Raw genomic sequence first — 17,146 nt, 5'->3', positions numbered from 1 at the left:
TCAGGAGATGACAGACTAGTGCAATAGTCTGGTTGTAGTATCCAGGGGAAAGGAAGTTTAATTCCAAAGGACCGAGTGCATGTGCTTGTTGCGCTCATGTCTACAGTCACGATATTCAAGAATCATTTCAAGGCCAGGTCGTATACGGAGTACCGACCGCCATGTACTCTGTACCTCTGGCCCCTTACTGGTCATCTACCGGTTTGGCCGTTGGTGAGGGTAAATTACCGTGGGTTTACGGGGTAGTTCTGGATTAACTAAGATCGGACGATATTTATATCTCGAAAGATGGGGAATTCCACGGCGAGGGAAAAGCAGAAAAGAGTAAAAATAAACCCGCATGTAGAGCTTTACCGGCCAGACCTTCGCCGTATCTCGACGTCGCTGTCGTGCGTGCCGTGTCCCTTTTGGAGGACGAGAGATGGGGAGACTAAACCGAGTCCCACGACTCCCACGTCTGAGCGTTCCCCTTCTCTCTCTCTTTCTCCCTCTCCCTCTCACTTCGCTCCCCAAGCCCCAAAGACCCTCGCTCCCTCGACGTGCCGACCGGATTTTTTGCGTTGCGATCGGACAGTCTATAATTCCCGACCTATTCTTGGGCCCATCGATCCTTCGATCCGATCCCCTTTCCTCCCAATTCCCTCGAACCATCATCGTCGCCAGAATTCCCGGGGGCTCTTGCACCCCACTTCGTTGCCAACCAGCCGCTAAGCGACACGGAAGACGATCGTCTACCGCAGACCAGACCGACCGACTTACGGGCTGCTCCTATACCACTACGGTGTTTCGCGCCTAAAGCTGGACTGACCGTCCCTTCTCCTCCCACTTGTCCCTCTCTCTCTCCAATTATTCTGAGGTAAGTCCACATCAACTCGTCTGCTCCTGTTTGTCTTGCGCCTTTTTGGGCCGACCGCTTTTTGTTTGCCTCCCCCTCCCCTGGTGCTACCTCATCGCTGGCTGGCTCGCTCTACCGCCTCTCACCTCCCTCTCCCTCTTGTCTGGCCGGTGGTTGAGGGTGCTCTCGTTTCGTTCTCTTCCTCCCTTGTGGTCTTGATTATCTTGCGTCTTCGAATTGCAAACCAGACCTTCCCTTCCGGCGCCTTTTTCTACATTGATCCGATTCGAGCGCGATGGCCTGCTCTGTTCTGATCGGAAATGCTCATGTGGTCGTTCCCAGGCCGACATAAACAACTTCCCCGGCGTGCCTCTCCTGAAACCGCCTCTCCGCCTTGCCCAACACTCAACCCCTCCCGCTAGTGTGCGGCATCTGGCTGTACTGGCTTTCAGTCTCTCGACCGAGTACATGTGGCTGTTCGAATAGGCCGCGACAATGAAGGGCTTCAGACAGAGAGTGGTGAGTCGGTCGCTTTTCAATCGTCGGCGTCCATGCTTCCCCCCGTTCCGTTCTCCCTTCTGCCCCCCCGCGTGGGATCAATCAGAACGACAACGCCGACTGTCTCACCTCCGACATCCGAGCTGACCCTGTCCTTCATCCCAGCACGAGCAGTTGTCGAGAGCAAAAGATGCGAATAAATCCTCCAAAAAGAAAGACGCTCAGAATCAATCGTCGCTGGGGATCCATCAAGGCCAACAGTCCTCGTCCCCAAACCAAGGCACCCCGACTTCCTCCTCGACGTCCGTGAACGATGCTAGGAAATCGCCGGATAATGCTGCGCAGGCCGGGTCTTACCCCCAGGGTCAGTACTATGTTCAGCAGGGTGCGGGAGCGGCCGGCCAGCCCGTGAATAATGGAGCCCCAGGAACTCCGACGAAGCAGGGACAGCAAATGGCCCCCAGTGTGGTTATTAGCCCCAGTGCGCCGGTGAGTATTCGTCCGGTCCCCCTCTATCCTTCCTGATTCTCCGCGACCGGTAATCTAACCGTTCCGTCTTTTGCAGCATGTCCCTCCTCCCGGTGCCGCCGAGACGATGCCGGGAGATCTGGCACCCCCGAGGAAGTCCCACGTTTTCGATCGCCTCCAGACAACGCCCAAGGATATGTCCGAGGGTATTCGGACCCCCAAGCGTCAGCATTCATCGCGATTTGATATCTCCGACCAGCGTCAGCGGGAACTGGAGAAGCTTCCTGGATTCCACGAGGTGCCCCCTAACCGGCGCCAAGAGCTATTCATGCAGAAGATCGATCAGTGTAACATCATTTTCGACTTTAACGACCCCACTGCGGACATGAAATCCAAAGAGATCAAGAGACTGGCGCTCCACGAGCTCCTGGATTACGTCGCCAACAACCGCTCGGTCATCACCGAACCCATGTATCCGCGGGTGGTGGAAATGTTCGCCAAAAACCTGTTCCGACCCATCCCTCCTCCTGTAACGCCCCAGGGAGAAGCGTTTGACCCGGAGGAAGACGAGCCGGTTCTGGAAGTGGCCTGGCCTCACATCCAGGTTGTGTATGAGTTCTTCCTGAGGTTCATCGAGAGTCAGGACTTCAACACGAACATCGCCAAGGCCTATATCGATCACCATTTTGTGCTCCAGGTATGTTACCGAAAGCTCTCGCCTAGATTCGGACTGCGACTGATACTCTTATGTAGCTGCTGGAACTGTTTGACTCCGAAGACCCTCGGGAACGCGATTTCCTCAAGACCACCCTGCATCGTATCTATGGGAAATTCCTGAACCTGCGGTCGTATATCCGTCGATCCATCAACAATGTTTTCTTCCAGTTCACATACGAAACGGAGCGATTCAACGGTATTGCGGAACTCTTGGAGATCTTGGGGTCAATCATCAACGGGTTTGCTCTTCCTCTTAAGGAGGAGCACAAGCTTTTCCTCACGAGGGTCTTGCTGCCCTTGCACAAGGTGAAGAGCCTCAGCATGTACCACCCTCAGCTGGCCTACTGTATTGTCCAATTCCTCGAGAAGGATTCGTCTCTAACGGAAGAGGTATGACTCTTATCCTGTTAACGAAAGATCGATGTGCTCACTTTGGTAATAGGTTGTACTCGGACTGCTACGCTACTGGCCCAAGGTTAACAGCACAAAAGAAGTCATGTACTTGAACGAAGTGGAGGATATCTTTGAGGTCATGGATCCGGCCGAGTTTGCTAAGGTCCAGGAGCCCCTGTTCCAGCAGCTGGCCAAGTCGGTTGCAAGCCCACACTTCCAGGTTAGTCTTATCTTTAGTGTTCTAATTTGCTTTCCGTGCTAAACCATCTTGTGCAGGTCGCCGAGCGAGCACTCTACTTCTGGAACAATGAATACTTCTGTAATCTGGTTAGCGACAATGTCGATACCATCTTACCGATCATGTTCCCTCCCTTGTACGAAAACTCGAAAGGCCATTGGAACAGGCAAGTCTTCGAAGCCCTTCTTGACCCTCGCCCCGCAAGGTCTAACTTCCCTTAGAACGATCCACAGCATGGTGTATAACGCTATGAAAATGTTCATGGAGATCAACCCCCAACTTTTCGATGAATGCTCGCACGACTACAACGAGCGACAAAATAGCGCTGAGCAGCGTGAACGAGCCCGACAAAGCCGATGGGAGAAGGTCGCGGAGCAGGCTAAAGATAGACAGAACGGCGTTGCTCCGCCTCCACTATCGTCGACGACGGCGGAGATCCCGGTTCAGGTGGACGAGGTTGACTCCCTCACTAATGATAGCCAGAAGCGTCTGCATGCCTTAAAGTTGGATGAGTCCGGTACGCCAACCGAGAGAAGGGCCACCGGGGGATCGGTAAGTCCTGCCCTATTCTGACCGTGCGCGCGTGTGGTTATTTGTCATGCTTTGACATCTTGCACCTCGCCGAGGAGTCATTTTGTCCCCCTTGTTGTCGTTATTCATTGCTAAGAAGTTGTCGATTTCCATGTATAGCAAGCGTGATTCTAACGTCAAACGTCCGTAATGCTCCAGAGACGGCGCCGAGGTTCCATCGATGGTCCCAGGAGGCGAAGAAGTGGCAGCGGCAGTGAGATTCGACCGCGACGAAGATCGGTTGGCTCAGGTGCCGTAACGATCTTGTCACGAAGCAACTCCACCAAGTGACAATCGAATTTATGGCATTTTTTCTCGTTAGACTTTCCACTACGACGGCATTAGCGATTACGAGCTGCGATGAAGTATATTTGATTCTTCTTGGGTTTTGATCCAAATCGCTTGTTCGTCTTATTTATTTATCTTCCTTTTTTTCCTTTCCCTCCATTTCCTCCCCCATCTTCTTTTCACGTTTTCCTTTTCAACATTTCCCTTTATTTCCCTTTTGTGTACATGGCTTTCAATATTCTTCTCTCCGCGCGCAGGGTCGTATTGAGCCCCTGTTTCTATGTGGACGTTTTAAGTTGGACTACTAGAACTGTGTTCGGGGCTGGAAAACGGGTGCGAATGGCGTTTCCCTCGATCGATATTGAAATCGATGACCTCATTTGAGTTTTTACACATGAAGTATTTACGGCATAGCCTTGAACCAGACTCAATCCTTCTGTTTTTTCCTTATTACGTAGCAGACATGAGCTTTGGCCTCTTTTTTTCTTTTTCTTGCCGCAGCAGTGGGACCACGTGCCCCGGTACCTTGTACCTGATCAGACGACGCGGTGATAGGCCCCGTAACCGATGCGCGGGTGATAGACGCGCGCCAGGCGGAATGGAGAATCAAAGACCCGGAATTTCCTCTTCAGGACTAGCGTTCTTGTTCGGGGTCTCTGCGACACCCGCGTTCTGCTCTGCTGCTTTCTGCTCATGTTCATTTGCAGGCGTGATTTTGCGCGCATTCACTCTTGACCTTGAGATACCCCATCCCCCCACTCCACCTAGGGGGCCTTCTAAACTCCGCTCTTTTACTAACTCTCCTTCCTTTCCCTCCTTTCCTTCTAATTGACTTTCGCCCCGGTGGGATTAATGAATTTACGACCGTGATCTTTCCCGTTCGCTGTCTGATGAAGCGTCTTTCGCCGGTCGAATAGTGGAAAACTCCGCCTGTCGCTATCCCGCATGTGAACACGACGTATACATAAGACTGTGCTGGTTTTCGCTTCCTGGCCGGCCCCTTGGCCTGGCAGTAATTCAATCCCGTTATACTTGCTGAGAGCTCCGAAGGAGTTGCATCAACCATGGAGCGAAACATCGATATCTATGCCAGCAAGCTGGCGGATGAGAAGCTTGGTACGTTCGGTCTTCGGTGACTTGGGACGAAAGGTTCAGTCAAATGCAGATCGTGGCCTCTCTGTCGATTTGATCTTTGGAAGCTCTTTGTTGCTTACGCTTCCTCTCCACTTAGATCTCAAACTCCGATCCAATGTCGCACTTGAATTACGAGACAACATAGAGCCACTGTGCTCCGGTGCGAGCTATCCCATATTTCTCTCCAAGCTATGGCCCGTCTTCAAGACCATCTTGAAGGGCGAACCCGTCTTTTCGAGCTCGTCGTTTGAGCAGGTCCGTTGCGACCCTCTCCCCGCTTCTCATATTGCTGTCGGATTCCAGACTGACTGTACCCTCCCTTCCTTCCATAGAAATTACGCAATTGCGTTCTCGAGACCCTTCACCGGCTACCAATGGCATCTCCCGACGTCGAACCCTACGCTGCGGATATGGTGGATATGTTGATGGACCTGGTTCGGATCGAAAACGAGGAAAACGCCGTTCTCTGCATGAAGACCATAATGGACCTGGAGCGAAATCAGGCAAAGGCGACCGCGGCTCGGGTACAACCGTTCTTGGAGCTCATCCAGGAGATGTTTCAGACGATGGAGCAGGTGGTTCGAGACACATTCGACACTCCTAACCAGGCGACTCCGTCGGGGATGCCCTCCACACCCAGTGCAACCGCCCAGAACTTCCAGTCCCCTCGGCCAGCTTCACCCGCTGCTTCTGTTTCCGACCTCGGCCCGGACCAGCAATCAAGTAACGTCTTGCTCAAAGGCATGCAATCGTTCAAGGTGTTAGCGGAATGTCCCATCATCGTTGTCTCGATCTTCCAGACCCATCGGAACTCGGTCGTGGCGAATGTGAAGCTTTTCGTACCGCTGATAAAGAGTATTCTGCTGCTGCAGGCAAAGCCGCAGGAGAAAGCGCACGCGGACGCCGCAGCTCAGGGCATGATCTTTACTGGTGTTTGCAAAGAGATTCGAAATCGCTCCGCCTTTGGCGAATTCATCACGGCGCAGGTGAAGACAATGAGTTTCTTGGCGTACCTTCTAAGAATGTACGCGCACCAATTGCAGGACTTCCTTCCCACACTCCCGTCGGTCGTTGTACGCCTTCTTCAAGACTGCCCCAGAGAGAAATCCAGCGCCAGGAAGGAACTTCTCGTCGCGATCCGCCACATTATTAATTTTAATTACCGCAAAATCTTTCTGGAGAAGATCGATGAACTCCTCGATGAGCGGACTCTCATTGGCGATGGCCTCACCGTGTATGAAACGATGAGACCCCTCGCTTATAGCATGCTTGCAGATCTGATCCATCATGTCCGAGACCATCTCTCGCGCGACCAGATCCGCCGCACTGTTGAGGTGTACACCAAGAACCTCCACGATGATTTCCCCGGCACGAGTTTCCAGACAATGAGCGCGAAGTTGCTGCTCAACATGGCGGAACGGATATCCAAGTTGGATGACAAGCGCGAAGCTCGCTACTTCCTGATCATGATCCTCGACGCGATCGGTGATAAGTTTGCCTCGATGAATCACCAGTTTGACAACGCTGTGAAGGTTTCGAAGTCATACAAAGAGACCAAGAAGGATATTGAACCGTCATCGGAGAGATACCTCGCAGACAAGGACCACCCGCCGGACTGGGACGAGATTGACATCTTTTCGGCTTCTCCCATCAAGACTTCCAATCCTCGCGATCGAGGGGGAGACCCGGTGTCCGACAACATCTTCCTCTTCAAGAACCTGATCAATGGTCTCAAGACCATCTTCCACCAGCTCAAGAATTGCAATCCCGATCACATCCAAATAGACCCGAACAACGTCCCGATAAATTGGTCCGAGGTCTCTTTTGGATACAACGCCGAGGAAGTACGGGTGATCAAGAAGCTTTTCCATGAGGGTGCTCGAGTATTCAAGTACTACGGTGTAGACCAGTCTCCCCCGGAAGTGAGCTACTCCTCTCCGTTCGACTTCCTGGCTAGCCAGTACACCGCGCCAATGTCTCGGGAGGAAAAGGAATTGCTGGAAAGCTTTGGGACCGTCTTCCACTGCATCGACACCGCGACATTCCACGAAGTCTTCCATTCGGAGATCCCGTACCTTCATGAGCTTATGTTTGAACATGGTGCTCTTCTGCACCTGCCTCAGTTCTTCCTTGCCAGCGAGGCCACGTCCCCCGCTTTCTCTGGAATGGTGTTGCAGTACCTCATGGAGCGCATCCACGAAGTTGGTACTTCTGACATGACGAAGGCGAAGATCTTGCTCAGGATGTTCAAACTCTCCTTCATGGCTGTCACCCTGTTCTCCGCTCAGAATGAACAAGTGCTGCATCCCCATGTCACCAAGATCGTCACCAAGTGCATTGAGCTTTCGGTGACGGCGGAAGAACCTATGAACTACTTCCTTCTGTTGCGCTCGCTCTTCCGCAGCATTGGTGGCGGCCGCTTTGAGCTGCTGTACAAGGAAATTCTTCCGTTGCTGGAAATGCTGCTTGAGACTTTCAATAATCTATTACTCGCAGCCAGGAAGCCACAGGAGCGTGACCTGTATGTCGAGCTGACCCTAACTGTCCCGGCCCGTCTCAGTCATCTGCTGCCTCATCTCAGCTATCTCATGCGCCCTATCGTCGTGGCGCTGCGTGCGGACTCAGATCTAGTAGGACAAGGTCTCCGGACACTTGAGCTATGCGTGGACAATCTGACGGCAGACTACCTGGATCCCATCATGGCTCCGATCATGGATGAATTGATGACAGCACTCTGGGACCACCTTCGTCCACATCCGTACAACCACTTCCATGCCCACACGACAATGCGGATATTGGGCAAGCTGGGCGGCCGCAACAGGAAGTTCCTCAACCATCCTCCGGATCTTTCATTTGAGCAATATACGGATGACGCCCCGAGCTTTGACATCAAGCTCATCGGACCTAGCGAAAAACGACCTTTCCCCATCGGAATTGGTGTGGACCTAGCGATTGGAAAATTGATGGAGTCTCCTAAGACCGCTGAAGCGAAGGCGTCTGACGTCTACTACAAGCAACAAGCCTTCCGTATGCTCTCTTCCCAGCTGAAGCTCTATATTGGACATGAGAGCCTTCCGGATGACCTTGCATCGCTCATTCGCCTGCATGCCAATGATCTTTTCGAGAACAAGACTACCGACATGGGAGATATCATGGATAAGTCGGACCGGTCAAGCTCCATCCCGAAGAAGCTATCCCAGGAGGGTTCCTTGAAGAAACTTATCAAAGCCTGTATCTTCGCTACTACCATCCCAGAGCTCCGGCAAACAGCAAGTACTTTCGTCGCCGAGACGTGCAAGCATTTCGCCATTGTCGAGGTAGGCCGAGCACTGGCTCAGGTTCGCCATACCAGAAAGCCCTTCGATGTTTCCAGTGGCGAAGGGCCTGTGTACCTTGACTCGCGCGTCCTCGCTGAAGCTGTGGTTGAATGTCTGTCCTCCGACAACGCCGAGGTTCGTGATGGTGCCCAGGCCGCGATGCAAGTCATGAAGGATGCAGCAGCTGTGATGTTTGGCACATCGGAGCGAGTATCAAAGTTGCCTTTCTTCCAGCACTTGGGTCGTGTCTTCTGTCACAGCTGTCACAGTGAGGAGTGGTTTACGAAGGCTGGTGGTAGCCTTGGTATTCACCTTTTCGCGACTCAGCTAGACCTGGGTGACACATGGCTCTTCGACAAGCAGTCCGAATTTGTCCGAGCTTTAATGTATGTGATCAAGGATACGCCCGCCGACCTTCCGGCGAGCACCCGCGTCCGAGCACGAGACACCCTCGACTTGATTCTACGAAAGTGCTGCAAGAATGTTTCCAAGGATGACATGAAGAACGAGAAGAGCCGTTTGTATTCTCTGTGCGGGTTCTTTGTGTACGAGCTCTCGCATATGAACAAATTTGTCCGCGAGGCCTCTCGTCGGAGTTTCTCGACCATCGCTGAAGTTCTTGGATGCCAGCTCCATGAGCTAATCTTCCCTGTCAAAGATCGCCTACTGCAGTCCATCTTCAATAAGCCTTTGCGAGCTCTCCCTTTCTCAACGCAAATTGGCTTCATCGATGCGATTACATTCTGCCTGGGCTTGCACAACAACATCGTGACCTTTAACGACCCGCTTAATCGCCTGATGCTTGAATCTCTCGCTCTCGCCGATGCCGATGATGACTCTTTGGCGCCCAAGCCTAATGAGTTCAAGAATGCCGAAATGATTGTCAACTTGCGGGTTGCTTGTCTGCGCCTCTTGTCGATGGCGATGAGTTTCCAGGAATTCGCCAATACTCCTCAAAACACGAGTCGTGCTCGCATCATTTCTGTCTTCTTCAAGTCGCTCTACTCACGATCTCCTGAGGTCATTGAGGCGGCAAATGCGGGCCTCAGAGATGTTCTTACGCAGACCAACAAACTCCCCAAGGATCTGCTGCAGAATGGTCTCCGCCCTATCCTCATGAACTTGCAAGACCCCAAGAGGCTGAGTGTCGCGGGACTCGATGGACTCGCTCGATTGTTGACCCTGCTCACAAATTACTTCAAGGTTGAGATTGGTGCTCGTCTCCTGGACCACATGAAGGTGATTGCCGACGATGCTCTCCTGCAAAAAGTTTCTTTCAGTCTTGTCGAGCAGAACCCGCACATGAAGATCGTGGCTGCTATCTTCAATATCTTCCACCTTCTCCCTTCAGCCGCGACCTCCTTCATGGAGCATTTGGTGAACAAAGTCCTGGACCTTGAGGAGAAGCTTCGCAGGACTTCGAATAGTCCCTTCAGAAAACCGCTCGTCAAGTACTTGAACCGTTACCCGAAAGAGAGTTTGGCCTTCTTCCAGGCTCGCTTCAAAGAGGAACGATTCGGGCGCTTCTTTGGCCAGGTTCTTGCAGACCCAGAGTGCGAGAGTTTGCGCGCTGCAGTTGTTGCTGATACCGAAGGATTCATTTCCGCCGCCTTTGCGCAAGATGCGACGGACGGCAAGAATACCGCTGCCATCAATGGAATCTATGTGGTGCACTCCATCTGCTCGTTCGAGTCTACCAAGCGCTGGTTGGTCTCGCATGCGGATCTGAGGACCAAGATTTTACATTCTGGACGTGACTTGGAAAGGAAGCTGCGCAATGATAAGTTGCCCGCCAACGAGCGACTAAGAGTCGAGCAGGCAGAAGATCAGTTGATGGATGTGTTTACTATCTATCTCGGAGAGTCGGTCCAGGACTTGGACTTCCTTTTCGAGGTGATGGATGGCTTGTCTGCCGATGAATTGAAGCGAACTCTGGCCTTCCCGAAATTCATCTATCGACACATCATCACCAACGAATCTATCGATTATAGGCGATCAGTTATCATGCGATGCTTGGATCTGTACGGCCAACGCTCGTGCTCTCAAAAGATGAAGACTTACGCCTTCCGTCATCTGGTGAACCCCATATTCGCGATGGATGTTCAGACAACATGGAACAATCCCCCGAACAGTCCGAAGTTGATGGACAAGAGCATGACCGAGTTCATTCAGAGTCGCCTGTGGAAGCCTCAACTCGCTGACCTGAGCGAAGAATCCAACCAAGCTGGCGTCGACCATTCCCGTATGGAGCTTCTTCAACTATCTGCTCTGCTGATCAAGTATCATCACCAGACTGTGCAGGACTCGCGAAAGGATATTATCAAGTTTGCCTGGAACTACATCCGACTGGAGGATATCATCAACAAGTACGGCGCTTATGTTCTCATCAGTTACTTTATTGCGCACTATGAGACTCCTTTCAAGATCGTTGTCCAGGTGTATGTCGCTCTCCTGAGGGCACACCAAAACGAGGGTAAAGCTCTTGTCACGCAGGCTTTGGATGTTCTGGCTCCTGTGTTGCCCACTAGAATACTGTCAGTCAGCAACGCTCAGACGCCGGATACTCGGTATCCGCTGTGGGCTAAATGGCCCCGCCGTATTCTGGCCGAAGAGACTGCCAACTTGCAGCAGGTTATGAGCATCTTCCAATTCCTCGTGCGCCAGCCGGATCTGTTCTATGAGTCGCGAGAGCATTTCGTGCCCTTGATTGTGCCCTCGTTGATCAAAATCGCCTCGCCTCCCAATTCGTCAAACGAAAGCAAGAAGCTCGCTTTGAACCTGATTAACCTTATCTGGCTTTGGGAACAGAAGCGCGTCGAGAACCAGGCTGCTCTGTCAAATGGCACTCATGAATCACCCAGCATGAAAAAGCGAAAGCTTGATGACGGCCAGGCCACGTCCTCTCCTTCTCCGGCACTCGGACCCCCTAGCTCCCGTGAACGCATTGAATACATGGTCCCTACAGACCTTCGGGCGAACCTGACGAAATACCTCATCTCATTCATCACCACTGTTCCCGAGCGATTCCCTGTGCCGGCTGCTCATATTCGTGATCTTCCCTCGAGCAAGACCCAGCCGCCTGTCCTCACAGGTGACATGATCAAGAAGGGCATGTACTTGTTGAGAAACTTGCTGTCCCCCGAGTACTGGGGTGATCTTGATATTGAACTATACCAGAAGGTCACGGAACCCATCCTTGTGGGAGAGAAGGCAGACAAGCCGGATGAGAAGCATGTCACGAGTATGGTCAATGCTTTGCAAGTCGTGCGAGTCCTTCTCGCGGCAAAGCCCGATGACTGGATCACAGCCCGCTTGCCCATGATCCAAAAGCTGTTCGAGAAGCCCTTGCGCTCGGATAACCCGGAGATCCAGGACTGCCTCCAGGGCTTGGAAGATGAAGTCGACATCTCTCCTAAGCTTCCACCTCCCGTCCAGCGTGTTCTCGATGCTCTTCCAGATGATCAACCGGAGGAAGAAGACGCGATGGACGTCGAAAACTCGCCCTCTGAGTTTGTGACCTATTTGTCCGCCATCGCTACCGAGACACTTTCAGCCAACAACTACGTCTCGAGCCTGAACGTTCTTTGGACGCTCTCCAAGAGTAAGCCCGCTGAGATGGATGCGCAAATCGCGTCGGTCATGAAAGCATTCTCCCAGAAACTCGCAAAGGAGCACGTGGCGGCCTCAACAAACAACAACGGCCAGAACAACAATGGCGGCAAACCCGCAGAAGGGGTGCCTGATCAGCAAGAATATGAGATTGGAGTTGACTTGATCTTCAAGACCATTGAGCTGATCTCTGTGCGCATGTCCAACCTTGGAGAGCAAAGACGTCCGTTCCTGAGCGTGTTGGCGCAACTCGTGGAGCGATCCCAAAACATCAAGCTTTGTAGCAAGGTGCTTGGTATGGTGGAGAGCTGGATTTTCCAATCGACAGAGTCCTGGCCCACATTGAAAGAAAAGACCGCAGTCTTGCATAAGATGCTCCTCTTTGAGTCGCGATCAGACCATACAATGCTGAAGAAGTTCCTGGATCTGGTTATTAGAATTTACGAAGATTCCAAGATCACCCGGACAGAGCTGACGGTCCGACTGGAGCATGCGTTCTTGATTGGTACCAGAACGGAGGATGTGGATATGCGTAACCGATTCATGACAATATTTGACCGCAGTTTGACTCGCCTGGCTAGCTCCCGACTCAGCTACGTCCTCACCTGCCAAAACTGGGACACCCTTCAGGATTCCTTCTGGCTGTCGCAGGCATCCCACTTGGTTCTGGGCTGTGTTGACATGAACGGCCCCGCGAAGCTTCACCCAGATGATTACACCGTTTACCCGGTGTCCTTCCTCTACAGCAACGCCGAAAAGGATCCAAGGAAAGCTGATGTCATGGTTGATATCCAGTTGGAAGCATTCGTATCTGAGCGCAGGCGGTTCGTGTCCGAGCTTGGCGACGTAAAAGCTCGCGATCTGATGGAGCCGCTCTGCCAACTCCAGCACACTGATCCCAATGTTGCTTACACTCTCTGGACCAATCTCTTCACAATATTCTGGTCTACCCTGTCGAGGGAAGATCGGATTGATCTGGAGAAGGGGATGGTTACTCTCATCACCCGCGAATACCACAGAGGACAACTCGACAAGAGGCCTAACGTTGTGCAGGCGTTGCTGGAAGGCGCCGTTCGAGCCAAACCTCGCTTCAAGATTCCTCCCCATGTCATGAAGTACCTGAGTCGCACGTATGACGCCTGGTACACCGCTGCTACGTACTTGGAGGAAACAGCAATCAATCCTATCATCGACACTCCAACCGTCCGTGAAAGCAATCTTGATGCCTTGGTTGAGGTTTATGCAGGTCTGCAGGAAGACGACTTCTTCTACGGCACTTGGCGGCGACGCTGCAAATTTGTTGAGACAAATGCTGCTATCTCCTATGAACAGCAGGGGATGTGGGACAAGTCTCAGCAGATGTACGAAAACGCGCAGATCAAAGCGCGCTCAGGAGCAATGCCATTCTCTCAAGGCGAATACTACCTATGGGAGGATCATTGGCTGATCTGTGCTCAGAAGCTGCAGCAATGGGAGATTCTCAGTGACTTTGCCAAGCATGAGAACTTGAACGACCTTCTCCTGGAGGCCGCTTGGAGAAACATCGAGAACTGGCAGAGTGACGGACACAGAGAGCAGCTCGAGTCGCTGATCAAATCTGTATCTGATGCTCCCACGCCCAGGCGAACTTTCTTCCAGGCGTTCATGGCGCTGCTTCAGTTCCACATCAAGAAGGACAACCTGCAGGATTTCAACGGTGTCTGCGACGAGTCGATCCAGCTGTCCATTCGCAAATGGCTCCAGTTGCCCAAGAGAATCACCAATGCGCACATTCCGATCTTGCAGCATTTCCAGCTCTTGGTTGAACTGCACGATGCAAGCCACATCTGTGGCAGTTTGGCACAAACCAACGACCGGAACCTGGATACGAAATCTGCGGAGCTGAAGCTGCTGCTTGGAACTTGGCGGGATCGCCTTCCCAACCTGTGGGATGATATCAACGCCTGGCAAGACCTCGTTACTTGGCGCCAGCACATCTTCCAACTGATTAACGCGACATATCTCAGCCTGCTTCCTCCCCAGACAAACAACGTGGCCAGCAACTCCTATGCTTATCGTGGATATCATGAGACGGCGTGGATCATCAACCGCTTCGCTCACGTCGCTCGGAAGCATCAAATGCCCGAGGTCTGCATCAACCAACTCAGCCGCATCTATACCCTCCCGAACATTGAGATCCAAGAGGCGTTCTTGAAATTGCGAGAGCAAGCCAAGTGCCACTACCAAAACCCCAAGGAACTCAACAGCGGGTTGGATGTCATCAACAACACGAATCTGAACTACTTTGGCGCGCAGCAGAAGGCTGAGTTCTACACTCTCAAGGGCATGTTCCTCGCCAAACTCGACCATGTCGATGAGGCGAACGAGGCATTTGGTGTCGCACTGTATTACGATCTGCGACTTGCCAAGGCCTGGTCTGAATGGGGCCAGTACAGTGACCAGCGATTCAAGTCCGACTCGTCGGATTACGAATTGGCTAGCAACGCCGTCAGTTGCTACCTGGAGGCTGCCGGACTTTACAAGAACTCCAAGTCCCGAAAGCTGCTCAGTCGGATCCTCTGGCTCCTTAGTCTGGACAACGATGAAGGACGTGTGGCGAACGCTTTTGAGAACTTCAAGGGCGAAACCCCCGTCTGGTACTGGATTACCTTCATCCCACAACTGCTCACCAGCTTATCGCATCGTGAAGCTCGCCTCTGCAAGGCTGTCCTTGTCAAAATCGCCAAGCTGTACCCCCAGGCTCTTTTCTTCTTGCTCCGTACCAACAGAGAAGACATGCTCAACATCAAGAAGCAGCACGACCAGAAGCAAGAGAAACTCAACCGGGCCAGACAGCAACAGCAGCAGCAGCAGCATGCTTCGCCGCAGCCCAAGCCTTCGCCGGCAGCCGCAGATGGCTCGCCCGCGCAGAATGGTCAAGTCAATGCGGCCCAGGGCATGCAGCCGAACAATCAGCAGCAGGTGCCAAACCAGGCCCAGTCTCATCCTCAGGGACTGCCTCAAGGACAAAGCCCTCAGATCAACAACTCGGCCCAAGCCCAGCAGTCTCCTGCACAGAATCAAATGCAGTTGCCCCCAGGACAAGGCCAGAATGGCACACCAGGCCAGGGTCAGAATCCTATGCAACAGCCTCAAGGGCAGAACCCTCTTCAGGCTCCTGGCCCGAACGGAATGCCACAGCAGAACCAGAACGGTGGCACCGAAGCAGAGAAGGAGCCTCTCAAGAAGCCATGGGAGTATTCGGATGAGATCATGTCCGGGCTCAAGACAGCTTTCCCGTTGCTTGCGTTATCGATGGAGACAATGGTCGATCAGATTCACAAGAACTTCAAGTGTCCACCCGACGAGGATGCTTATCGACTCATTGTTGCTCTTCTGAATGATGGTTTGGCGTATGTCGGCCGCATGCCGGGCTCGTATGCGCAGGACTTCAAATTGCCTGCCGCCACGGAGGCCAACATCACTCGCTTCGCGGAGACCATCCTGCCAGCCCACATCCGTAAATCCTTCGAGGCCGACTTTGTCGTTAAGAAGCCGACCATGTACGAATACATTCAGAAGCTGCGGCGCTGGCGAGACAAGTTCGAGGAGAAACTCGACCGCCGGCCTCAGTCTCAGTTCTTGGAGAGCTACTCGCCCCACCTCAGTGAGTTCCGATTCCTCAAATTCGATGAGGTTGAGGTGCCGGGCCAGTACCTGCTGCACAAGGACAAGAACCAGGACTTTGTTCGCATCGACCGGTTCTTGCCTGACATCGATCTGGTGCGTGGTATTGGTGTCTGCCACCGTCGTCTGAAGATCCGGGGCCATGATGGCAGCGTGCATCCTTTCGCTGTCCAGCATCCGGCGGCTCGTCATTGTCGACGAGAGGAGCGGATCCTGCAGCTCTTCCGTATCTTCAACGGGTTATTGGGCAAACGCAAGGAAAGCCGACGACGCAACCTGTACTTCCATCTTCCGCTCATGGTTCCGTTGGCTCCTCACATCCGTCTGGTCCGCGATGACCCGTCGTACATTTCCATGCAGGGAATTTATGAGGACTACTGCCGCCGGGTTGGCATCAACAAGGATGATCCTGTTCTCTTCACAATGGAGAAGATGAGGTCCTTGGCAGAGACAAAGCAGAATGTAAGCACATCACCTCATGCTCTGACAGTGGACACGACTAACGTTCAACAGCGAACCAACGAGCAACAGCAACTGCTTCGTTCCGAGATCCTCACAGCCATCCAGGAGAAATGGGTTCCGAACACCGTTGTGCTGGATTACTTCCAGAACACATACCCCAACTTCGCGGACTTCTGGCTGTTCCGCCGGCAGTTTACCTACCAATATGCTGCTATTGCGTTCATGACGTACGTGATGCACATGGGTAATCGGTATCCCAACAAGATCATGATCTCGAGAACGACAGGCGACATCTGGGGCTCCGAGCTCATCCCCGCCATCAATCCTGGCAAGGCCTTCTTCTACAATCCCGAACAGGTGCCTTTCCGATTCACTCCCAACATCCAGACCCTTCTGGGACCCATTGCCACGGAGGGTCTCTTCGCGTGTGCATTGATGGCGATTGCTCGCTGCCTGACCGAGCCGCGCCACGAGCTTGAGCAGCAACTCAGTATCTTCGTGCGTGACGAGATGATGTTCTGGGCCACCGCCCAACATCGCGGTTCGCTGCCTGTCCCGCAGCTCCGCGACCTGGTCTTCAACAATAGCGATGTGATCGTGAACCGGGCCGTCAGCCTGGCCAGCCCCCCCGAAGGCAATCTGCCCGCCAACCAAACCACCATCGACCTCATCTCCAAGGCAGTGAATCCTCAGCATCTGGCTTCTTGCGATGCTCTCTGGATGCCGTACCTCTAGACAAATCCTTTGTCAGTATTATGTTCTGATTTTCTTTTTCGTGGCGTTGTGCTTGTTTTGTTCCATCCTACGGGATTCTCGTGGAAGATGCGCATGGGTTGAATGGGGGTTTGTTGTTGCTCCCCCTAGGTATCTACTTATTATTCTTTGTTCTAGCGTGGCGCCCAGGGTCAAAATCTTTGATGGATGTGTCTACGACATTTTTTTCTTATTTTT

The 17,146-nt window shown here is 52.8% G+C and overlaps 2 protein-coding genes across 2 annotated transcripts; both read left to right on the top strand.

The window, feature by feature from the left end:
- Positions 1–992: 992 nt before the first annotated feature.
- On the top strand, positions 993–4,121 carry P170DRAFT_95566 (protein phosphatase 2A regulatory subunit RTS1). Its single transcript, XM_024855453.1, has 8 exons — positions 993–1,354; positions 1,499–1,822; positions 1,899–2,498; positions 2,555–2,908; positions 2,961–3,131; positions 3,188–3,315; positions 3,371–3,701; positions 3,879–4,121. Exons 1-8 carry the CDS (start codon positions 1,331–1,333, stop codon positions 4,008–4,010), a joined length of 2,064 nt encoding a protein of 687 aa, XP_024707339.1. The 5' UTR covers positions 993–1,330; the 3' UTR covers positions 4,011–4,121.
- Positions 4,122–4,729: 608 nt separating this feature from the next.
- Positions 4,730–16,930, top strand: P170DRAFT_506929 (histone acetyltransferase TRA1; the record flags this gene model as incomplete). The annotated part of the gene is made up of 5 exons (XM_024854428.1): positions 4,730–5,123; positions 5,239–5,396; positions 5,474–7,662; positions 7,723–16,195; positions 16,247–16,930. Exons 1-5 carry the CDS (start codon positions 5,072–5,074, stop codon positions 16,928–16,930), a joined length of 11,556 nt encoding a protein of 3,851 aa, XP_024707338.1. The 5' UTR covers positions 4,730–5,071.
- Between the last annotated feature and the right edge of the window lie 216 nt (positions 16,931–17,146).

Source organism: Aspergillus steynii (genome assembly GCF_002849105.1).
Source record: "Aspergillus steynii IBT 23096 chromosome Unknown P170scaffold_2, whole genome shotgun sequence".
In the NCBI taxonomy this organism is placed as follows: Eukaryota; Fungi; Ascomycota; class Eurotiomycetes; order Eurotiales; family Aspergillaceae; genus Aspergillus; species Aspergillus steynii.
This window is presented reverse-complemented; position numbering and strand designations above follow the sequence as displayed.

Bases quoted from the DNA above. Each gene is read 5' to 3' on its own strand.
- P170DRAFT_95566 (XM_024855453.1), top strand. From the start codon at position 1,331: ATGAAGGGCTTCAGACAGAGAGTG. The intron at 1,355-1,498 runs GTGAGTCGGTCG...CCTTCATCCCAG, and splicing joins AGGGCTTCAGACAGAGAGTG to CACGAGCAGTTGTCGAGAGC. The intron at 1,823-1,898 runs GTGAGTATTCGT...CGTCTTTTGCAG, and splicing joins TTATTAGCCCCAGTGCGCCG to CATGTCCCTCCTCCCGGTGC.